The following is a 24959-nucleotide window of genomic DNA, read 5'->3' as shown; positions in this document are numbered from 1 at the left end:
GAGAGTGAACTTTAAAGTACAAAGTGTGGTGGGGTGGCTGAGTGGCTCACTCGGTTAAAAATCCGATTTTGGCTCAGGTTGTGATCTTGTGGTTGGGCTCTGTGCTGACAGCTCAGAGCCTGGAGCCTGCTTGGGATTCTGTGTCTCCCTCTTTATCTGCCCCACTGCTTGCACTCTGTCTCTGTCTCTCTCTCAAAAATAAATAAACATTAAAAAGAAAAAAAAAAGAAGATAGAAAGTGTAGCTGCAACTTCAGGCAGCTTAATTTCAAAAGGTAGTTCTTGAACAGTCTCTTCAGAGTATAAAGTCAGTTCAGACACAGAATTAGTAAAACCTAACACCCAGGTAAAGAAGGATAGAGTGGAGCAGTAGGGGTCACATCAGTCTTAATGTCTTTTGTTTCAGGTACCTCTGCTGTTTTTACTTTTTCATTAGCCTTTTGTAATGAATCTTTTAATGAAGCTATTTTAGAACCTTGAAGTCTTTTGGAAACTTTTGTATACCAATTAAAATAGGTATCCTATTCTGTTCCTTTAATTTGGGAACCTTTCTTTTCTTTTATTTTAAAGTTTATTTATTTATTTTTAGAGAGAGAAAGCACAAGTCAGGGAGGGGCAGAGAAGGGGGGTGGGGGGAGAGAGAGAGAAAGAAAAAGAATCCCAAGCAGGCTCTGCACTATCAGCACAGAGCCCCAAGCAGGGCTCGAACCCATGAACCGTGAGATCATGCTCTGAGCTGAAGTTGGACCGTTAACCTACTGAGCCACCTAGGCACCCCCTGGGAATCTTTATTTTCAAGTGCACTTTGCAAATAAATGGTCTTGTCTAACTGGAATGTTCCCCTTAATGGCCATTGCAATTCTACGTGTTCTTAGTAATATTTTGCCATTTCTATAGATATTACAGCTCCCAGCACTATAGTTTTTAGACGTAACATAAGCATGCTTGACTCTAGAATTCAAGGATCCATCCCATTAGCCTTTGAGTCTCTCAGAGCCAAACTAACACCTAAAATGATGTGCCTTGGAGTTGGGAATTGTGTATTTTACAGTGCACCTTGTTGAATGGAAGTTTTCTTGAGGTTGGCGGGTGACCTAGTGTGAATCCAACTTGTCCATGACCAACTTCTCGTAGGAATCTTCTTAAGGTGGCAAGCACTCTAACAGCTCTTAAATGCCCCGCCCATGGTCACCAATTTTTGCAGCTTTTTGGTCTCCAAGATCCCCGCTAGCAGTAACCTTTATTTACACAAAGCAAAACAAGACAAATGTGCACCTTAACATACCAGCAATAACCAAAACATGAGGCATTTAAAGCATTGCTAGCCAATAGAAGGCCTCATGTGCGCTGCTAGCAATTCCCAGTGTGTACTAAACCAGCAGACTCCACAGTCAGGGAGACTGTGGATAGGAAACTGGGAGAGGATTCCGACATGGACTTACAGACTGAGCCAACAGCTAGGGACTGGTGTTTCTTTAGAGCCTTCTCTGTCAGTCTAGACTGACTCCTTAACCCTGGGCTGGAAAGCCAATTAGATCGGTAGCTTGAACACAAAAAGAGCAAAACTGAAACTGAGACAGACTTACCTATGGATCCAAGGAAATAATGTTAATTAGGCATGATAATGACATCAAAGTTCTGTAAGAAAATGTTGATAATTTTTAGAGATATATGCCAAGTATATAGGGGCAGAATGACTTAAAGTCTAAGATTTGTTTGCTCAGCAATAAAAATGATTTTAAAAGAAGTGGAGAGATGAAGCAAATGAGGTAAAATCGTGATGTGTGTATGAGTATTTTATATTAGGTTGCATCATATGACACTGTCGTTTTCATAGGTCAAAATGGATGAATATTGGCACTTTCACGTTCAACCTAATTCTAATCTCTCAACTTTTCTGTAGGTTTGAAATTTCACAAAAACTCACTAGCTTCTCCCTCTACTTGTGAATACTATGATTTCTACCTCATAAACATCTTGAATTCTAGCTCTCCTCTTTATTACCACTGTAACTATCAGGAAAATGCCTACAGTTCACTGGAGCCTTTGCAGTGAACATAGTCAACACAGATAAGTAAGCATTCTTCCTGCCTTAGGCAGATGAAAATAAGCAGGCTCATCAGTGTTATCAAGGGTAGCATTGACAAGTTTAAATCAAGAGATAGTGGACCTAGCTAGACTCCTTCCTGTAGACCTGTTTTCTCTAGAAATCCTCATCCACGCCATCATTAATATCATTGGAAAGTTACATAAAAGTCATCTCTGAGGAAAGGACTGTAATGGACGTTGGGCTGCACTTTATCTGTATCACTTGCTTTATTTTTTTATTTTTTAATTAAAATTTTTTTTTAATGTTTAGCCCAATGCGGGGCTTGAGCTCACAATCCTGAAATCAAGACCTGAGCTGAGATCAATAGTCGGACACTTAACCCACTGAGCCACCCAGGTGCCCCTCTTTTCTGCTTTCTAAGTAGACACTAGGTTTTAAGTATGTGGTGTGTACCAAGAACTGTTTTTCACCATGGATTTAACTTATTTAATTATCACAACAGCGGCACAGGACAGGCATTCATTTTCCTTATAAACAAATGAGGAAATTGAGTTTCAGAGAAGAACCTGCTACTTTGCATAGCAGGTAGGTTTTGTTTTGTTTTAATTTTTTATTTGAGAGAGAGAGAGAGAGAGTGTGTGCAAGCGAGCACGCTTATATGTGAGCTGGGGACAGGGAGAGAAGGAAAGAGGAAAATCTTAACCAGGCTCCATGCTGAGCATGGGGTCTGACTCGGGGCCAATTCTTTTACCTCAAGATCCTGACCTGAGCAGAAATCAGGAGTCGAACAATCAACCGACTGAGCCACCCAGGTGCCCCTACTAGTAGTTTTGATGTTTAATTTCAAAGTAAGATCTACCTGGCTTGAAAGTTCATTGTGTTAAACAAGTTTGGAAATTTTAATTGGCATGTAGGCGTATATTCCAGGACACAGATTGGTGGGACCCCAATCTGCTTTACATATCTTCCTGGTGTTAGTGCCCAGTAGAAACCTGAGACCTGTTGTACAGTCTTAAATCCAAACTCGCAAGAGTTGTCCTGATTGGTTTAGCCTGACTCAGTCGATTCCTAATCTAATAAACTGTGGGGGAGTTGGGGGAGGGTGAGATTATATAGTCCAGACAGGCAGAGGGTTCACCCCTGTGAATATAGGTGGGGACAATAAACTCACTTATACTCAGTCTTGGCTTGGACCCGATTTTCAAAGAGAATAAATCAGGCTTTTTTTTTTTTTTCCTTGACCTGAGTCCATTTTTTTGGTATTTCCATTCTGTATTTACCTATTCTGCCAGCTCCCAGGTTTGAAGACTCTTATTTCTAATAAGCTTGTTTTTCTATAGGTATTGTTAAAAGATAATTTTCAGAAAAAAGGCAGAATCATGACTTATACAAATGTAAAGATGCATATGTATTAAAGATTTTTATTTTATTCATATGAGAGAACAAGTTATGACCAGTTCAAAGGAAAGTCAAAAAGCATAAATTTGTATTTGATAAAGGAATTGAATTGCAAATGAAGGTAAAACTCATTTTTCCACTGGATGGAGGGAAGTCAGTCAAAACTCTGGAACCATTTTCCCTGTCAGTTACCTTCAGTCTACAAAGGTGTAAAATATGTCAAAGACCAATTTTAGCTCTGCTAGACTCAGCCCTGGAAGGGTGTGTTCATGTAGCCACTGCATAGTTCTCCCTTAAAGAACACATTTTTCCTCTTACATATTATCTCTCAGAGGGGATCCAAATTCCTTCCCTTTCACTCACTTATTTAGTCAACAAATATCAAATAGCTACAGCATATTAGACACAAGTAATTATAATTTGAAACAACTGTGTATGTTGCTTAAAAATTCCAGTTAAATATGTGTGCCTTTGAGTTATAAATTGGATTTTTATGTAATTAGTTTTTCTCCTTGTATATCTTAAGTCATCAATCCCTGCTCTACATTTGTACTTCTGAGTTTTAACTTTCTGTTCTTTTACCATTACAGGAACAGGAACATTCTATGCCATCTAGTGGCAAAAGAGTGTGATTTGTCTGTTTTGTTTTGTTTTGTTTTGTTTTGTTTTGTTTTGTTTTTGCAGGGGTGGGGGAGTTGGAATATATAAATCATCATACCTTGGAAAACATCTAAAATCTATGAGATAATTCTGTTATTATCTGCTTGCTTGAGGAGTATCTTGTCCAAAGGGAGAAAGAAGACATTTCAGCATACCCTGGAAGCTTTTTTTTTTAATTAAAAAAACTTATTTTCCATTTATTAATAGACTATTTTTTAGAGTATTATATGTTCAGAGCGAAATTGAGCAGAAACTAGAGAATTGCCATCTATCCCCTGCCCTCCCACATGCACAGCCTCCCCTATTATCAGTATGCGCTACCACAGTGGTACGTTTATTACAATTGATGAGCCTGTAGTGATGCATCATTGTTACCCAATGTTCATAGTTTTTATTACCGTTCACTCATATTGTTGTACATTCTGTGGATTTTGACAAAGGTATGAGGGAATGCACCTTCATAGTATTATGCAGAATAGTTTCACTGCCCCAAAAATCCTGTCTTCTACCTATTCATACCTTCTTCCGCCCAAGCCCTGGCATACACTGATCTTTTTACTGTCTTCATGATTTTGGCCTTAAGGTTCCCTCTTGTCATCTTTGCCTGATGCCTCATTTCTTTTTAGCACTGAATAACATTCTGTCATCTGGTTCTACCACAGTTTATCCATTTGCCTACTGAATGGTATCTTGGTTGCTTCTAAGTTTTGGCAATTATAAATTGCCAAACATCACACACGGGATTTTTTTATGAACATAATTCTTCAACTGCTTTGTGTGAAATACCAATGAGAGTGATTGCTGGATTGTATAGAATTTTAGTTTTATAAGAAACTACCCTGGTAGCTTTATAAAATCAGCTTTATCAAAATACAATTAATGGTATCCACTTAGGGTGTAAAACTCTATGATGATTTGAAGAAGTATGTATCATAAAACTACTGCTAAAATCAACATACAGAATGTGATCAAGATTCCTCCTGTTCCTTTGCAGTTCATCCCTCACTGTTGATTTGCTCTGGCTCCATACGTTAGTTTTCTTTGTAAAAAAATATTATTCTGTATTAATTGGATTATAATAGTATGTACTATGTCATCTTTTTTTTCACATGCATAATGATTTTTAAATTTACTCATGTTGTGATGTATCAGTAGTTCATTCCTTTTTTTAAAAAAAATTTTTACTGTTTATTTTTAAGAGAGAGTGTGGGGGAGGGGTACAGAGAGAGGGAGACACAGAATCCGAAGCAGGCTCCAGGCTCTGAGCTGTCAGCACAGAGCCCGATGTGGGGCTCAGACTCACAAACCACGAGATCGTGACCTGAACTGAAGTTGGACGCCTAACGGGCTGAGCCACCAAGGCGCCCCAGTAGTTCATTCCTTTTTATTACTGACTAGTATCACATTATATGGATATACCGTCATTTGTTTATCCATTTACCTGTTAATGGGCTTTTAGATTGTTTCCAGGTTTTGCTATTGTGAGTAAAACTGTTGGGAACGTCTGTATACAAGCCATTGTGTAGACATATGCTTTCATTTCTTTTAGGTAAACACCTAACAGTGGAATGGTTGGGTTGTACTGTACATTTACGTTTAATTTTTAAGTAACTGCTAAGTAGCTTCCAAAGTGGTTGTACCATTTTACATGCCCACCAGGTTCCTGTGAGTTCCAGGCTGCCCCACATCCTTACCAACACTCACTATCAACACTTTTAGCCATTCTCATGGGTATTTAGTAGCACCTCATTATGGTTTTAATTTGCATTTTCCCAATGACTAATGACATTGAGCATCTTTTATGTGCTTCTGGCCATTCATATATTTTCTACGAAGTGGCTGTCAAATCTTGTTTACCTTCTCTTGAGTTGTAAAAGTTCTTTATATATTCCAAATAGTTTTTTGTAAATATATGTTGTAATTCTTTCCCCCTTCTGTGGCTTACCTGGCAACTATTTAAGATTTGTGAGCCCACTGAATGATATTTAGGGGGAGGGAAAAATAATTCTGTTGTCTACCCTTCTAGGTTTTCTGGCTGAGACCCTGAAAATTAGACTTACAAAGACAGAGTAACAACAGTAAAAGAAACATACTTAATTAACATGTAACATGTGCATTGTACATACAAACGGGAGAGCTTAGTAATGAGTAACTCAAAGGGGTGCTTTTGGTTTGTATAGCATCTTAAGAAAGAACAGTAAAGGGACGCCTGGGTGGCTCAGTCACTTAAGCTACCGACTTCTGCTCAGGTCATGATCTCATGGTTCTTGGATTCGAGCCCCATGTTGGGCTCTGTGCTGGCAGTTCAGAGCCTGGAGCCTGCTTCAGATTCTCCCTCTCTCTGTGTCCCTCCCCCACTTGCTCATGCTTTCTCTCTCTCTCTCTCTCAAAAATAAATAAACATTAAAAAAAATTTTTTTAACTAAAAAAAAAAAGCATGGGAAACAGAAACACCGTGAATGCAATTAGAGAATGGCAAGTGGTCTTATACTGTTGATTCACTGTATGTGAGGGGATGGCATGGTGGGAGAGAAGACTGGAAATAAATTAAGGGCCTTGAATGCCAGGTTTGACGAACTTTGTTCCATAGTTTGAGGAAAGTCAATAAAGATTTTAGAGCAAAGTGGTAGCATCCCCTAATCTATTTTATAGCTCTGTAGTGATGGGTGATGGGTTAGAGGGAGGATGTCATTGAGGTATTTAAAAATAAGGATAAACAGAGGTAGGATTTCATTGTGTTCAGAAAATACTTGTGAATGCAACCTGCCAAAAACCATTTTAGATACCAGAGATACAGCACTGAACAACACAAGTCCTTATTATCTGAAGTTTTCATTTTAGTGAGCAAGAAAGATAATTAAGGAGTAATAATTTCAAGTAGTGGTAAATGTCATAAGAAAATAAAATAGAAATAAGCTAAAATTATTGGTGGGCCTAGTGGGAGAGAGGCAATAATATTAGGGCATATAGTTTTGGAAGCCCTCTCTGAGGTTATATTTCAGTATTGTGTACATGTGTGTATTTAACCACACAAATATTTATTTCTGTAGTAAAGAAAAAAACCTCATTTTCATCTTCTCCAAGGCACCATGAGGTCTGACTACACGGGCGCACACACACAGCTTCCTTGCTATGCTCCATTGCTTATCCAGAATTCACCCCAAGGAAACAAGCGGGTGAAGAGGGGTGGGGTGCAGAGTCATATTGAATAGAGTGACATAAAGAGCCAGGCACATGAAGATCTAAGAGAAGGGCATTCCAGGCAGAGCACACAGCAATTACAAATTTTTTTTTTTTTAATAAAAATTTTTTTTTAACATTTATTTGTTATTGAGAGACAGAGACAGAACGTGAGCAGGGGAGGGGCAGAGAGAGAGGGAGACACAGAATCTGAAGCAGGCTCCAGGCTCCGAGCTGTCAACACAGAGTCCCACAAGGGGCTCGAACTCAGAAACCGCGAGATCATGACCTGAGCCGAAGTTGGTTGCCCAACCGACTGAGCCACTCAGGCACCCCCAAAGGTGTTTTTTTTGTTGTTGTTGTTTTGTTTTTTTTAGAGAGAGAGAGCAAGTGGGAGAGGGCAGAGAAAGAATCCCAAGTAGGCTCTGAGCTGTCAGCGTGGGGCCCGAACTCAGAAACTGTGAGATCATGACCTGAGCTGAAACCAAGAGTTGGACACTTAACCAACTGAGCCACCCAGGCGCCCCACAAAGGCTTTTATGCCATCAACTTTGCTACAGTAACAAAACCCACCAAATCTTACCTTCTTAGGTCACTAAACACTGCATTCTCACCCATAAGACATACAGGCTACAAATAAGTACTGGCTTTGCTCCAGTTTGCAACTCCACTCTGTCTTTTTAATCTAGGATTGAGGCTCAAGGAGTAGCCCCTGTCTGAGACATGGTCTTCTCATAGTAAAGGACAGAAGAAATTAAGGCTGAGCCAAAACCATGCAAAAGTACTTACAGCTTCTTGAACATAGTATATGTCACATCCACTTGCACTCCATTGACCAGAGCAAATCACATGGCCAATCTCAAAGTCATTCCTTCCGAAAAGGAGAGGTGAATATATAGGGTAATAATATATGATAGATAGGAGCAAACTGGGTGTGTTTAAGATATGGAAAGATTGAAAGGCTCAATGGGAATAGGGAATCTTGGTTTGTTTTGCTTACTGGTATATCCCAAGCCAAAGAGTGCCTTGTACACAATAGGTATTCAATAAATATTTGTTGCGTGAATGAATGAAAGCCAATGTGGTTAGAATGTAAAGAAGACATGAGCTTGCAGTTACCAGCAATGGGGGAGATTGGGTAGAAATGTAGATGAAGTGGATGAGGTACAGGTGTCTGGCTTTACTTACTTACCCTTGAGCCTGGGTACACTTCTTTCCTTCTCATGGTGACATGAGCTTTCTTTTTATTTATTTTTATTTTTATTAATGTTTTTTTTATTCTTGAGAGAGATAGAAAGATAGAGTGCCAGTGGAGTAGGGGCCAAGAGAGATCAGGACGCAGAATCTGAAGCAGGCTCCAGGCTGTCAGCATAGAGCCTGACACTGGGCTTGAACTCATGAACCGTGAGATCTCAGCCCGAGCTGAAGTCAGACACTTAACTAAATGAGCCACCCAGGAGCCCCCCTAATAAATTCCCCTTTTTGCCAAAACTGTTTCAGATGGAGTTTCTGTGCAACAAGAGAGCTGATTAACAGAGCTTGGGAGCTTCAAAGGCATCTATGCACTGGTCTGTTTCTCACTCTTAAAGCTAGGAAAGAGTATAGCAAAGTTTCTTTTTAGTCAGGTTAGGGAACATTCAAATTTCTAGCAAATTCAAACTGGTAAAATGTCAATAAAGTATGCAGTTTATTATACAGTAAATTATGCAGTTATGTGCATTTTCTTTTTAAAATAGATCCATATTTTTTTTTAATTTTTTTTAACGTTTATTTATTTTTGAGACAGAGAGAGACAGAGCATGAACGGGGGAGGGGCAGAGAGAGAGGGAGACACAGAATCGGAAGCAGGCTCCAGGCTCTGAGCCATCAGCCCAGAGCCCGACGCGGGGCTCAAACTCACGGACCATGAGATCGTGACCTGAGCCGAAGTCGGACGTTTAACCGACTGAGCCACCCAGGTGCCCCTAGATCCATATTTTTAAAAAAAGACTCTTAGGAAGTAAGTGTTAAGGAATGAAGGGAAACGATACTACGTGTCATCATGGTGGTTGTTGGAACATCAAATTTTATACCTTACATTTTCCATAAAAGTAATCAAAAGTTGTGTGGTTAGGTAGTTTAGCTGGAACTAGATGACTATAATATTGATGACATTTCATTTTTTCTTGTGGTAATGAATACTTTACAGTGTTACAATAGGGCATTCATGGGGTGCCTGGGTGGCGCAGTCGGTTAAGCGTCCGACTTCAGCCAGGTCACGATCTCGCGGTCCGTGAGTTCGAGCCCCGCGTCAGGCTCTGGGCTGATGGCTCAGAGCCTGGAGCCTGTTTCCGATTCTGTGTCTCCCTCTCTCTCTGCCCCTCCCCCGTTCATGCTCTGTCTCTCTCTGTCCCCCAAAAAATAAATAAACGTTGAAAAAAAAAATTTACAATAGGGCATTCACCTTCCACATCAGACTTTAAAGGAAACAGAGCAGGAACCCTATAATTAAATGCACAGTGGAAACACACTGGATATAACAAATGCTCAAACAATGAATGACTAAAATGTATGGATACTTATGTATCCATAAGTAACCTGAAATAATGTCTGCTAATTAAAAGTGAAAGTTTTATGATGACTAATAAAAACTTAAAAAAAAATTTTTTTTTACGTTTTATTTTATTTTTGAGAGAGTGTGAGTGGGGGACAGGCAGAGAGAGAGGGAGACACAGAATGTGAAGCAGGCTTCAGGCTTCAAGCCGTCAGCACAGGGCCCGACGCTGGGCTCAAACTCACGAACCGTGAGATCATGACCTGAGTCGAAGTCGGACGCTTAACCAACTGAGCTACCCAGGCGCCCCGATGACTAAGAAAATTAGTAAAATGTTTAAGGTACTCTATTAAAAGACAAGGCAAATGTTTAAAAAATCACATGTGATTGCAACTATACCTAATTCATAGATCTGAAAGATAATAGATGTTTTGGCTGCCCAGCAGCTGGGCACCACATCAAAGGGGTGCCCACTACAAGCTTGTTTACTTCCTTCTCCAGCCTGGTCTTGACGCACAGGGTCTGTCTGCTTCTCATGTCTGATTATTGTCTTCACCTCTCTAACCACTAGCTTTGTTTTTTTCTGTTTTTGACCTTTTCTTGCACTCTTTATCTTTGTTACACTTGACTCAGGCCATGCTTCATTGATGTTAACAGCCTCAGCTTCCCCAGCTTCAACCCACCTTTTGGGGAAACTTTTTCTACACCTATTCTATCCCACCTATATGCAGCATGTCTTACAGACAGTCTTAACAATATATGTAGTTGAAACTTTAGTATTCTAGAGTCTTAGGATAATGGGTAATATTTTTTCTTTCTTTCCAAAGTTTCCTTGTTCCAACACCATTGCAATAAACATTTTAAAGACAATAGCAATAGGCCTTTTTCTCATTTCTGCCAAGAGTGGCATCTAGTGGTGATTCTTTAGAACTGCACTTTTCAGCCACAAGTTGATTAAAAAAAAAAAAGAAAATCAAAGAAGCAGATGCTACTATTACTACTACTATTACTACTATTCACTAGCAGTTTTGTGTTTATAACGTAACAGTATAATATATGTATGCCAGGAATTAATCTACCTGGGAGCAGAAACCACCTCATGGAGTTAGCTGGCTCAGAAATTATACAAGCCTTGCAGATTTCCCAACATACATGTGAGGCAATTCCCCATAGGAATCCAGTTTTCTTCACATTTTAAAAAATTTATTTATTGTTTAATTTACATCCAAGTTAGTTAGCATATAGTGCAACAATGATTTCAGGAGTAGATTCCTTAATGCCCCTTACTCATTTATACCATCCCCCCTCCCATAACCTCTCCAGCAACCCTGTTTGTTCTCTATATTTAAGAGTCTTATGTTTTGGCCCTCTCCTGTTTTATATTATTTTTGCTTCCCTTCCCTTATGTTCATATGTTTTGTACCTTAAATTCCTCATCTAAGTGCAGTCATGATATTTGTCTTTTTCTGAGTAATTTCGCTTAATATAATATCCTCCAGTTCCATCCACAGAGTTGCAAATGGATTGCCTTTTTGATTGCCGAGTAATACTCCATTATATATATATATATATATATATATATATATCTCACATCATCTTTATCCATTCATTCATCAATGGACACTTGGGTTCTTTCCATACATTGGCTATTGTCGATAGCGCTGCTATAAACATTGGGGTGCATGTGCCCCTTCAAAACAGCATACCTGTATCCCCTGGATAAATTACTAGTCGTGCAATTGCTGGACTGTAGGGTGGTTCTGTTTTTTATTTGAGGAACCTCTATACTGTTTTCAAGAGTGGCTGCACCAGTTTGATTCCCACCAGTAGTGTAAAGGGTTCTTCTTTATCTGCATCCTGGCAACATCCATTGTTTCCTGAGTTGTTAATGTTAGCCATTGTGACATGTGTGAGTTGGTATCTCATTGTGGTTTTGATTTGTATTTCCCTGAGGATGAGTGATGTTGAGCATTTTTCATGTGTCGGTTAGCCGTCTAGATGTCTTCCTTGGAGAAGTGTCTATTCGTGTCTTTTGTCCATTTGTTCACTGGATTATTTGTTTTTTGGGTGTTGAGTTTGAGAAGTTCCTCACAGATTTTAGATACTAACCCTTTATCTGCTATGTCATTTGCAAATATCTTCTCCCATTCCATCGGTTGCCTTTTAGTTTTGCCGATTGTTTCTTTCCTTGTGCAGAAGCTTTTTATCTTGATGAGGTCCCAATAGTTTCATTTTTGCTTTTGTTTCCCTTGGCTCTGGAGATCTGTTGAGTAAGAAGTTGTTGCAGGCGAGGTCAAAGAGATTTTTGCCTGCTTTCTCCTTGAAGATTTTGATGGCTTCCTGTCTTACATTTAGGTCTTCCATACGTTCTGAGTTGAATTTTGTGTATGGTGTAAGAAAGTGATCCAGGTTCATTTTTTTTTTTTTTTTTTTTTTGCATGTCACTGTCCACTTTTCCCAGCACCATTTGCTAAAGAGACTGTCTTTATTCCATTAGATATTCTTTCCTGCTTTGTCAAAGATTAGTTGGCCATACACTTGGGGGTCCATTTCTGGGTTCTCTATTCTGTTCCATTGATCTGAGTGTCTGTTCTTGTGCTAGTACCATACTGTCTTGATTACAGCTTTGAGTATGTCTTGAAGTCCGGGATTGTGATGCCTCCAGCTTCAGTTTTCTCTTTCAAGATTACTTTGGCTATTCGGCTATTTTATGGTCCCATACAAATTTTAGGATTGTCTGTTCTAGCTCTGTGAAGAATGCTGTTGTTATTTTGATAGGGATTGCATTGAATATGTAGATTGCTTTGGGTAGTATTGACATTTTAACAATGTTTGTTCTTCCGATTCAGAAGCATGGAATATTTTTCCATTTTTTTGTGTCTTCTGTTTTTCATAAGCTTCTGTAGTTTTCAGTCTATAGATTTTTCCCTCTTTGGTTAGGTTTATTCCTAGGTATTTTATTGTTTTTTTGTGTGTGTGCAGTTGTAAATGGGATCAATTCCTTGATTTCTCTTTCTGTTGCTTCATTGTTGGTGTATAGGAATGCAACTGATTTCTGTGCATTTATTTTATATCCTGTGACTTTGCTGAACTCATGAATCAGTTCTAGCAGTTTTTTGGTGGAATCTTTTGGGTTTTCCATGTAGAGTATCACATCATCTGCAAAAAGTGAAAGTTTGACTTCCTCCTTGCCAATTTGGATGCCTTTTATTCCTTTGTGTTGTCTGATTGCTAAGGCTAAAACTTCCAATACTATGTTGAGTTAACAGTGGCAAGAGTGGACATCCCTGTTGTGTTCGTGACCTTAGGGAGAAAGCTCTGTTTCCCCCATTGAGGATGATATTGGCAGTGGGTCTTTCATATATGGCTTTTATGATCTTGAGGTATGATCCTTCTGTCTCTATTTTCTTGCCGGTTTTTATCAAAAAAGGATGCTGTATTTTGTCAAATGCTTTTTCTGCATCTATTGAGAGAATCATGTGGTTCTTGTCCTTTCTTTTATTGATGTGATGTATCACATTGATTATTTTGCTGATATTGAACCTGCCCTGCATCCCAGGTATAAATCCCACTTGGTCATGGTGAATAATTTTTTTAATGTATTGTTGGATCCGGTTGGCTAGTATCTTGTTGAGGATTTTTGCATCCATGTTCATCAAAGAAATTGGTCTATAGTTTTAGTGGGGTCTTTGTCTGGTTTTGGAATCAAGGTGATGCTGGCTTCATAGAAAGAGTTTGGAAGTTTTCCTTCCGTTTCTATATTTTGGAACGGTTTCAAGAGAATAGGTGTTAACTCTTCTTTAAATGTTTGGTAGAATTCCCCCTGGAAAGCTCTCTGGCCCTGACTCTTGTTTTTTTGGGAGATTTTTGGTTACTACTTCAATTTCTTTACTGGTTATGGGTCTGTTCAAATTTTCTATTTCTTCCTGTTTCCGTTTTGGTAGTTTATATGTTTCTAGGAATTTGTCCACTTCTTCCAAATTGCCCATTTTATTGGCATATAATTGCTCATAAGATTCTCTTGTTACTGTTTGTATTTCTTCAGTGTTTGGTTGTGATCTCTACTCGTTCATTCTTGATTTTATTTATTTGGGTCCTTTTTCTTTTTGCTCAAACTGGCTAGGGGCTTATCAATTTTGTTAATTCTTTTCTTTTTTTAAAATTTATTTATTTTTGAGAGAGAGACAGAAACAGTGTGAGTGGGGGAGGGGCAGAGAGAGAGGGAGACACAGAATCTGAAGCAGGCTCCAGGCTCTGAGCTGTCAGCACAGAGCCTGATGCGGGGCTCAAACCCATGAACCGTGAGATCATGACTTGAGCTGAAGTTGAACGCTCAACCAACTGAGCCACCCAGGTGCCCCCCCCCCCCCCACAGTTTTATTAATTCCTTCAAGGAACCAGCTTCTGGTTTCATTGATCTGTTCTACCGTTTTTTTGGTTTTGATAGCATTGGTTTCTGCTCTAATCTTTATTATTTCCTGCTTTCAGCTGGTTTTCGGTTTTATTTGCTGTTCTTTTTCCAGGTCTTTGAGCTGTGAGGTTAGGTTGTATAACGGAGACCTTTCTTCCTTCTATAGGAAGGTCTGAATTGCTATATACTTCCCTCTTATGAGCACCTTTGCTGCGTCCCAGAGGTTTTAGGCTGTGGTATTACCATTTCCATGGCTTCCATGTACTTTTTAATTTCCTCTTTAATGTCTTGGTTAGCCTATTCATTCTTTCAAAAAAAAATTTTTTTAATGTTTATTTATTATTGAAAGACAGACACAGAGTGTAAGCAGGGGAGGGGTAGGCAGAGGGGGAGACACAGAATCTGAAGTAGGCTCCAGGCTCTGAGCTGTCACCACAGAGCTTGACACAGGGCTCGAGCCCACAAACTGCGAGATCATGACCTGAGCTGAAGTCGGTCGTCCTACCAACTGAGCCACCCAGGCACCCCACCTATACTCCAAGTATTTGTTATCTTTCCAAATTTTTTCTTATGGTTGATTTTGAGTTTCATAACGTTGTGGTCTGAAAATATGCATGGTATGATCTCAATCTTTTTGTACTTGAGGGCTGATTTGTGTTCCAGTTTGTGATCTATTCTGTGATCTATTCTGGAGTTCCACGTGCACTCAAGAAGAATGCATATACTTCGGCTTTTGGATGAAATGTTCTGAATATATCTGTTAAGTCCATCTGGCCCAGTGTGTCATTCAAAGCCCTTGTTTCCTTGTTGATTTTCTGTTTAGATGATCTCCTTTGCTTTAAGTGGAGTGTTGAAGTCCCCTACTATTATGATGTTATTGTCAATGAGTTTCTTTGACACAATGTTTGTGATTAATTGGTTTATATATTTGGGTGCTTGCACGTTGGGGGCATAAATGTTTATATTTGTTGAGGCTTCTTGATTATGATATAATGCAATTCTTCACCTCTTTTTACAATCTTTATCTTAAAATCTAGATTGTCTGATATAAGTGTGGTTACCACAGCTTTCTTTTGGCGACTATTAGCATGATAGATGGTTCTCCATCCCCTTATTTTCAATCTGAAGGTGTTGTTAGGCTTAATATGGGTCTCTTGTAAACAGCATATAGATGGATCTTGTTTTCTTATCCATTCTGTTACATTCTGTCTCCTGATTGGAGCGTTTAGACCATTGACGTTTAGAGTGAGTACTGAAAGATATGATTTATTGCCTTTCTGTCACCTATAGAGTTGGAGTTTCTGGTAATGTTCTCTGGTGCTTTCTAGTCTTTGTTGTTTTTGGTCTTTTTTTTTTTTTTTTTTTTTTTTTTTTCCCCTCATCTTTTCTCTCCTCAGAGAGAAGTTAAAATTTCTTGCAGGGCTGGTTCACTAGTCACAAACTCCTTTAATTTTTGTTTGTCTTGGAAACTTTTTACCTCTCCTTCTATTTTGAATGACAGCCTTGCTGGATAGAGAATTCTTGGCTGCATATTCTTCCCATTCAGCACATTGACTATATCCTACCACTCCTTTCTGGCCTGCCAAGTTTCTTTGGATAGGTCTGCTGCGAACCTGATATGTCTTCCCTTGTAGGTTAGGGACTTCTTTTTTTCCCTTGCTGCTTTCATGATTCTTTCCTTGCCTGAGTATTTTGTGAATTTGACTATGATATGGTCGGTTTTTGTTGAATCTAATGGGAGTCCTCTGTACTTACTGGATTTTGATGACTGTCTTTCCCCTGGTTAGGAAAGTTTTCTGCTATGATGTGCTCACATAAATTTTCTACCCCTTTTTCTCTCTCTTCATCTTCTGGGAACCCTGTGATTCTTATGTTATTTCTTTTTAATGAGTCACTGAGTTCTCCAATTTTTATTTCATACTCTTTTGCCTTGGTCTCCTTCTTTTTATTTGCTTCATTATTCTCCATAAGTTTGTCCTCTGTATCGCTGATTTGCTACTCTGCCTCATCCATCCTTGCTGCCATGGCATCCACTCGAGATTGCAGCTCAGTTGTAGCATTTCTTATTTCATCCTGACTAGTTTTTACTTCTTTTATCTCTGCAGAAAGGGATTCTAATCTATTTTCCACCTCAGTTAGTATTCTTAGTATCATGATTCTAAATTCTGGTTCAGACATCTTGCTTGTATCTGTGTTGATTAAGTCCCTGGCTCTCATTTCTTCCTGTTCTTTCTTTTGGGGTGAATTCCTTTGTTTCATCATTTTGGAGAAGAAAAGGAATTAATAAAGTAAAAAAATAATAATAAAATTAAAAACAACTCAAAGACATCAAATAAAGTATGCTAGATCCTAGGTGTGTTTTGGTGTGGTTGTTGAAAGAAGCTTGATAGATTAGAGAAAAAAGGGAAAGATAAGGAGAAAAAAAGGAAAACTTCTGGAAATTTGAAAAAATGAATACAATAAAATAGAATAAAATGAAATGATAAAAGTAAAACAATTTTAAAAATTTACAAAAAAGTAAAAAATGTAGAAAAAATTTAAAGAAAAATTTTTTAATATAAATGGAAAATACAAGTAGATTTTTTTCTGTATTCAAGAGTAAGAAAAGAAAAAGGAAAAAAATTGAGTAAAAGGACCAGCGAACAGAATGCAGTATGATTGAAATTATATCTGTTTTCCCAGAGAAGTCAAGCTATGAAGTACTTTATAGTCTGCAAACTAAGCAGGCAGAGAGACTTGTGTTTGTCAAGAGCACTGTTGGCCCAGTTGGGCAGGGCTTAGAGTAACAGGTCCATTCTCCACTTGATGGCCCTGCTTAGCTTACTGGGAGTGCTGTGGCACATGTAGACATGTATGCTTATCCGCAGGAAGGGTGAAAATGGCATCACCCAGCTACCCAATCTCTTGTAGTGGAACTCTGTGCTCTCCACAACTGGCACTCTCCTTTGTCTCTGGCTTCCGTCCACTCCCCGCTTCTAAACTTCCTGTGATAAAGCCGTCAGGCTGCCAGGCAGCACCTCCCTCCTGAGTTTTATCTCAAACGGGGCTGTGTTTCCCAACCCCTCACTTCTATTGGACTGCAGCTTTGACTCACTCAGACCTTCTGGGGGAGGGTCTTACTGAGCAATGGCCAAGTGCCAGCCATCCCTCAAAACGTTCAGGAGACTGCACTGCTGCCAATGCCCAGAGCCTGTGTCTGGGTGCCAGCCTGCCTTGGAAGAAGTTCACGCGATTCTGTAGCAGCGGTGTTTCAGGGTTTATGGAAAATCACAACACACATCTGGCACCAGGCTTCCCCCATAACATCTTTGTTCCAGCACCAGCGAATGTGGTTGTTCTCCAGAGTCCACTGGGACCTTTTCCTGTGGGGTGGCTGCACAGTCTCTACCAAATGTCCTATTAGCAGGGGAACCACCTCTCCCCATGTGGCCTGAGGACGTCTCCAACCTTGCTCTCTGCTCCTGGGGATTCTCCCTTTCCACCAGAGCACCTCCAGATGTTGAGTTGCGAAGTTTCAGACTCTGCTCCCCCTGTTTATAGAGTCTTAATGGAATTTAAACACTCTTCTTTCTCCTTTCTCCCTTTTGTGTTCAGTCTCTGCAGCTGTTTCCACTTTTCCACTTTCTCTCCAGCTGCTTTTTTTTGGGGGGGGAGGGTGCTTTTCTTGTACTCTTCCCCCATCTCCATCCTCTCTCTGCAAGGAAAAACAGCTCCCTGCCCTCCACAGCTTCTCTCTCCCCCAGTTCTCCTCTCCATGCTGCGTACCTGCCAAGTTCTGTGGTTCAGATTGTGCAGATTGTTGTGTTAATCCTCAAATCAGTTTTCTAGGTGTGTAGGATGGTTTAGTGTTGATCTGCCTGTATTTCAGGTTGAGAGACGCAATAAGAAATCAGTTTTATTTTCATTTCCGAAGACTGGATCTCCTCTGAACAGCAATTCTTATATAGTGAGAATTTGCATCTTCTGCTGAATCCTGATGTTTTTGGACACTATAGGGTGTCTTGTATATGTTCACCACTGTTTTAATTTCCTCGGGCTGCCTTAAGCGTACTACAAACTGAGTGGCGTAAGCAACAAAACTGTATCAGCTCACAGTTTTGTAGGCTAAATTCCAAGAGCAAAGTGTACCAGGGTTGGTTTCTTTTGTATGATGTCAGAAAGAATCTGTTTATGCTTTTCCCCTAGTTTCTGGTGGTTTGCTGTCAATATTTGGCATTCCCTGACTCTCTTCTTTCATCTTCATGTGACATTCTCCCTGTATACCAGACTGTCCCTAAATTTACCCTTTTTATAAGGCCACTGTCATATTGGATTAGTGCCCCCCCTCCCCCCACCAACCCATGACCTTAATTTAACCAATTACGGCTACAGTGAACTTATTTCCAAATAACATCACATTCTGAGGTACTGGGTGGTAGGGCCTCAACATGAATTTGGAGGGGACACAGTCCAACCCACAGCAATCCTTGTACTTTCAGACTTTAATTTCTGCTATGTTGGTATCAGGCTTAGCCATGAAATTGCTTTGGCCAATATAATGTGAGGAGAAGTGGTGTGTGCACTTTAAGCAGAAACTAAAAATTTGTTTCTCTCTGCTATGAATCTGACAGTATTCCAAATAGAGACTATTTTATCAGCTTATGTCTCAGAGTGACCGTGACATGGAGCAGAGTAGCAGCTGACATTGAGTGGATATATTGTATGAAAAAGAAATAAACCTTCATTATTTTAAGCCACCAAGACTTCGAAGTCATTTGTTACTGAAGCATACATTAACTTAAGCTGACTGACACAGTAAATACCTAACTTAAGCTAACTGATACTGTAAATTCACTTCTAATGTGGAGATTTTCTTCATTCATCTGATGTTTGTTGAAAAATTACTATGTGATAGGCATAGTTTTATGTGTTGGACACTGTGATAGTTAATTTTATATCAACTTGATGAGGTCAAGGAACCCAGGTGTTTGTTCAAACACCAGTCTGGATGTCTCTGAATGTGTTTATCAAGTGAGATTAACATTTAAATCAGTGGACTTTAAGTAAATTGTCCTCTATATAATGTGAATGGGCCTGATCCAATCAGTTGAAGGCCTTAGGAGAAAAAAAGACTAACACTCCCCTAGGAAAAGGGAATTCTGCCGCCAGACTGCTTTCAGACTCTGAGCTGTAATATCAACTCTTCTTGGGTCTCCAGCCTCCTGGACTGCTCTGCAGATTTCAAACTTGCCGGCCCCCACAAGTCACATGAGCCAATTCTTTAAATAAATCACTGTATATATGCACATCCTATTGGTTCTGTTTCTTTGCAGAAACTTGATTAATACACATATCAGCAGACAAGCTAGAAACAATCCTCAGAGATTATAGTCTAAGGAAGGATGTACATAAATAAAGAGGAAAATTACAGTGTTATGTAGTAAATGCTGGAAAATACTCCATGTAATAGGAGTACATAGAAAGAGCATATAACCTTGACTTACGGAGTCAGAAAACAGTCTCTGGAGGAAATGAAGTCTAACATGAGAAGTGAAAGTGGCAAGTGGATTAGGAGTTAGCCAAATGCAGAAGCAGGGTGGTGGGGACCAGGGATTGAATTGAGTATAGGACATGCATTCTCAGTGGAGGAATTATTGCCCTTAAGGGGAGAAAACTGGTATTTGGCAGGTGAAATCAACCATAACTATTACACCTTCTTGTGACCTTGTAAAACTGAATCCTTACTGACAAACTCATACTCCTTCATTTATGGGGCAGTGGGGGAGATGAATAGAAGAAGCATCTAAAAGGTCTCCTTAAGGGGGCAGTGATGAAAAAGGTTGAGAACATTGGTGTAGAAAGACCATTAAGGTAGAGGAATGATCACATGGAAGCTACAGAAGTAAATTAGTATATAATAACTAGTATATACTAACTAATTTACTAAATAGTATACTTAGGTCTGTCCTTAATCTTTGGGGACTTTTAAAAGTAGAATATATTATAATGTAAAGGAACTATTCATGTTTATGTTACCTTCCTGCATTTAACCTTTTCCATAGGGACCTATTTCACCTGTAAACATCTGTTTCTTTAAAAAATTTTTTTTTTAACGTTTATTTATTTTTGGGACAGAGAGAGACAGAGCATGAACGGGGGAGGGGCAGAGAGAGAGGGAGACACAGAATCGGAAACAGGCTCCAGGCTCCGAGCCATCAGCCCAGAGCCTGACGTGGGGCTCGAACTCACGGACCGCGAGATCGTGACCTGGCTGAAGTCGGACGCTTAACCGACTGCGCCACCCAGGCGCCCCAGTAAACATCTGTTTCTATTTGCAAAGATTTTCAGTAGCCATGATGACTGATCCTATCTGTGCTTTGCTAGTTATGTCATGTATCAGATCCAAGAGTTACTAATTTCTATACTATGACTGATTTATATACTATGACTATTTCTATACCATTAGAATGGTTGGGGTATAGGGGTGGGACAAAGCAGAAGCAGGGAGGTGGTGAGAGAAGAGGCTGTTCTGAACACAATTAAAATTAAATCTGGAAATGTGATCTGCCTTCAGTTACCTAAATAAGGAAAATTGGACTTTATGTCTAAATTATCTGCTGCAGACTTTGCTCACTTTTTTAATATATGAATCTGTCCTTTGTGTGTGTAGACACATGCTGAATGAATCATTAAGTTTTAAACATTTTTTTAGAAATGTTGTTTCTAAGGACAGTTGTTAAAATATCTTTTTCTGTCTATCATGCTAGGACTTTTTGTTTTATAATTGTAGTTTCTAGAATAGCATCATGTTAAGGTGGGTACTTAATCATAAAGCTATTCTGGAAGGTGCATTAGCCTCTGGAGAATTTGCATGTGATTTACGTTACTGGAGTTTCAAAGATTAAAAAATAGAAGAGTAAAAAGATATTTTTCTGGGTTCCATTGTTGGAATGCACAATGGTCTATTTAGTAACCGTTATCATTATCTTCCTCCCTGATTGAATTAAAATTACTTTAATATTCTATTAGGAAAATCTTTGTTAAAAATGCTGCCAATCATTTTTATTTTTCCCCCAGCAGCTTGTTAACAGCTTGTTAAGGCTAATTCAGTGCTTTGGGAATATAGTATAAACTTAATTTTAAAACCTAGAGAACTAAGAAATTGTATGTTATACCATCAATTTTAACTTTTAATATTTTTCTACCATATCCCTAGCTTGCTTGATGTAAGTAGACTTGATCTAAATTTAAAAAAAAAAAAAATTTTTTTAATGTTTATTTTTGGGAGAGAGAGAGAGAGAGGGAGGGACAGAGAGAGAGAGAGAGAGACATAAAATCTAAAGCAGGCTCCAGGCCTCATGCTGTCAGCACAGAACCAAACATGGGGCTTGAACCCACGAACTGCGAAATCATGACCTGAGCTGAAGTTGGACTCTTAACCGACTAAGCCACCCAGGCACTTCAGACTTGATCTAAATTTATAATATACTTTTTTTAGGAGGCAGTATTCTTGTACTATTTTTTGAAAGGTCTTTTTACATAAAAGACAATATATAGAAATAGGTCTGAGTATGTGCTCTGGAGTCAAACTGCCTGGGTTCAAATCCTGAGTTGAATCTGTTTGGGTTTTGGAGCGCCTGGGTGACTGAGTGGGTTAAGCCTCCAACTCTTGATTTCAGCTCAGGTCATGATCTCACAGTTTTATGAGTTCAAGCCTCGCATCAGGCTCTGTGCTGACTGCAGAGTCTGCTTGGAATTTTCTCTCTCTCTCTCTGCCTCTACCCACTTGCACTCCCTCTGTCTCTCTCAAAATAAATAGGTAAAATAAATTAAAAAAAAAAAGAATCTGTGTGGGTTAAAATGTTACACTAGCTTTTATAAACTTGGTCAGATAAGTAAAGTTCTGTAACTTTATCCTCTGTACCTCACTTTACTCCAATGTAAATGATGGCTGATAAGAACTACCACATAGAGTTGTTGTGAATTGTATATGAGTTAATTATGTAAAACACTTAGAACAGTACCTGGTATGTACTCAGTACTCAATAATGTGAACTATTGGGGCACCTGGGTGGCTCAGTCAGTTAGGCGGCCAACTTTGGCTCAGGTCATGATCTTGCAGTCTGAGAGTTGGAGCCCCGCATCAGGCTCTATGCTGACAGCTCAGAGCCTGGAGCCTGCATCGGATTCTGTGTCTCCTTTTCTCTCTGCCCCTCTCCCATTCATGCTCTGTCTCTCTCACTCTCAAAAATAGATAAACATAAAAAAATTAAAAAAAAATAATGTGACTATCAACAATAGCCAAAGTATGGAAAGAGCCCAAATGTCCATCGATGGATGAATGGATAAAGAAAATGTGGTATACACAATGGAGTATTACTCGGCAATCAAAAAGAATGAAATCTTGCCATTTGCAACTACGTGGATTGAACTGGAGGGTATTATGTAAGTGAAATTAGTCAGAGAAAGACAAAAATCATATGATTTTACTCATATGAGCACTTTAAGAAACAAAACAGATGAACATAAGGAAAAGGAAACAAAAATAATATAAAAACAGGGAGGGGGACAAAATAGAAGAGACTCACAAATATGGAGAACAAACTGAGGGTTACTGAAGGGGTTGTGTGTGGCGGGGGGGTGGGCTAAATGGGTAAGGGGCATTAGGGAATCTACTCCTGAAATCATTGTTTCACTATATGCCAACTAATTTGGATGTATATTTTAAAAAATAAAAAATAAAATTAAAAAAAATGATGTGAGCTATTACTATTTGGAGCTCTGTATTGAGTTTTAAAACCATTTGTTGAGTGCTTCTTGTATGCAATACAAGAAACTTACTTGTGGAGTTCATTACATCTTACCTAAAATGATCTTCAGAGAATGACTCAAGGTATTTTTTTAAACTGACTTTTTTTTTTAGTATCATTATTGTTCTCTTTAGTACATTTCAGGCCTTCAAATCAGTTTATGTTTTTTAGGCTGGGATGATATTTTTGATCTTATGTGAGAAGATAAACATCTATGGTTCCTTAGAAAAAGCATTCCTTGGGACAGTAGGTGGGAGAGGACTTCCTCTTCAGAATTTTGTACTGACAAATGCTACACATAGCATTTGTCATTGTGGTACTGCTTTTTCTGTGATGACAATAGGAAAAAGGTAGTTACCCGTGATTTTCTGACTTTTTGAAAATGTTTTAAATGTTTTACTTATTTTTGAGAGAGAGACAGAGAGAGAGCATGTGCAGGTGGGAAAGAGAGGGAGACAGAGGATCCCAAGCAGACTCTGCGATGATAGCAGAGAGCCCATTGTGGAGCTCGAACTCAGGAACCATGAGATCATGACTGGAACTGAAGTCGGATGCTCAACTGATTGAACCACCCAGGCGCCCCTTGAATTTTTATTAAAGAAATTTAAAAACACTTTCAATATTTATATCTTTCAGAAAATGTCTTTGAAAATCACCAATGCAAAACGAATTGAAGGCCTTGATAGTAATGTGTGGTGAGTACCTCAGAGTAAACAATAATAATTTGGTGAAGTTTTTTTTCCTATACATTTTATATACTCACCTATATTGGGAATTTTTAGCCTCATCTACAGTCTACAAATAAAAGCACTAATTTTAATTTATTCATTAAGTGGAATCGTAAGGAAGTTAAGGATCCATACACTGATTTATTCATTTAGCACATGTGTTAAGCCTGCAAATAGAAAAAAGAACAAATTTGGATGATGCCCACATGGCACTTAATTTGTAGTCCATTAGCTAGCAGCTGCTGGTGTGGTTGAGGAAAAAAAATAGATGATGGAACTGTTGGTATCATGGAATTGAGATTTGTAAGAAATTTTTAAGTTAATTAATTCAGCTATCATCTTATTAGGTAAAGTCATTTTGTAGGTGGTAAAATTTTGGGGGGAACTCATTTTTTTTTTTTATTTGTAAGACTAAAGTAGGTCTTAGTTTTTCAGTTTTAATGTTAAGATTATGAGGTATAAGGGATGCCTGGGTGGCTCATTCGGTTAAGCATCCAACACTGGGTTTCAGCTCAGGTCATGATCTCATAGTTTCATGAGTTTGAGCCACGTGTCGGGCTCTGTGCTGACAGTGCTGAGCCTGCTTTGGCAGGCTCTCCTCGTCCTCGTCCACTCATGCTGTCTCTCTTTCTCTCTCAAAGTAAATAAATAACATTTTATAAAAAGTAAAAAGATTATGAGGCATAAAAATCTAACTTTGTAATTATGGTACTCATTAGTATTTTTTAATTTTAGGATTGAATTTACCAAGTTGGCTGCAGACCCCTCTGTTGTGAATCTTGGCCAAGGCCTTCCAGATATATCCCCTCCTGTATATGTAAAGGAAGAATTATCAAAGATTGCAGCAATCGATAGCCTGAACCAGTATACACGAGGCTTTGTAAGTATATTAAGACCATGTGTGACATGAACTTGTATTTTATATTGTATTGTGTGTGAAATGTGAAGTGAACTTCTATCACTTCTGTGTAATTGGCTTTCTGGGGCCAACTGTCCCAAACAGATAATCAGAGAAACCCCCATCCTTACCCTTATCTCCTAGAAGGAGCCACCCCCAACTTCTAACGCCTCCATAGTCCTTTACCATTGTTCCAGCATAGGGTCTAATGGCAACAAGGAAGAGAGAATATTCTTTTTTTTCCTGCAGTTTTTTTTCTTAATTGCAGTGGAGTTAACATTCAGTGTTATGTTAGTTTCAGGTATACAGTATA

General features: G+C 38.9%; 1 protein-coding gene across 6 annotated transcripts in view; it reads left to right on the top strand.

Annotated features, from left to right (window-relative positions):
• The window catches only part of KYAT3 (kynurenine aminotransferase 3), a 72781-nt gene that overhangs the window by 13193 nt on the left and 34629 nt on the right, over window positions 1-24959 (top strand). For all 6 annotated transcript variants that reach the window (XM_027058674.2, XM_053214387.1, XM_053214389.1 and 3 more), the window contains exons 3-4: window positions 23657-23715; window positions 24484-24628. In XM_027058674.2, coding sequence (XP_026914475.2) covers window positions 23657-23715; window positions 24484-24628 — 204 coding nt within the window. The remainder of the gene's footprint in view (window positions 1-23656; window positions 23716-24483; window positions 24629-24959) is intronic.

Source organism: Acinonyx jubatus, chromosome C1 (genome assembly GCF_027475565.1).
Source record: "Acinonyx jubatus isolate Ajub_Pintada_27869175 chromosome C1, VMU_Ajub_asm_v1.0, whole genome shotgun sequence".
In the NCBI taxonomy this organism is placed as follows: domain Eukaryota; kingdom Metazoa; phylum Chordata; class Mammalia; order Carnivora; family Felidae; genus Acinonyx; species Acinonyx jubatus.
This window is presented reverse-complemented; position numbering and strand designations above follow the sequence as displayed.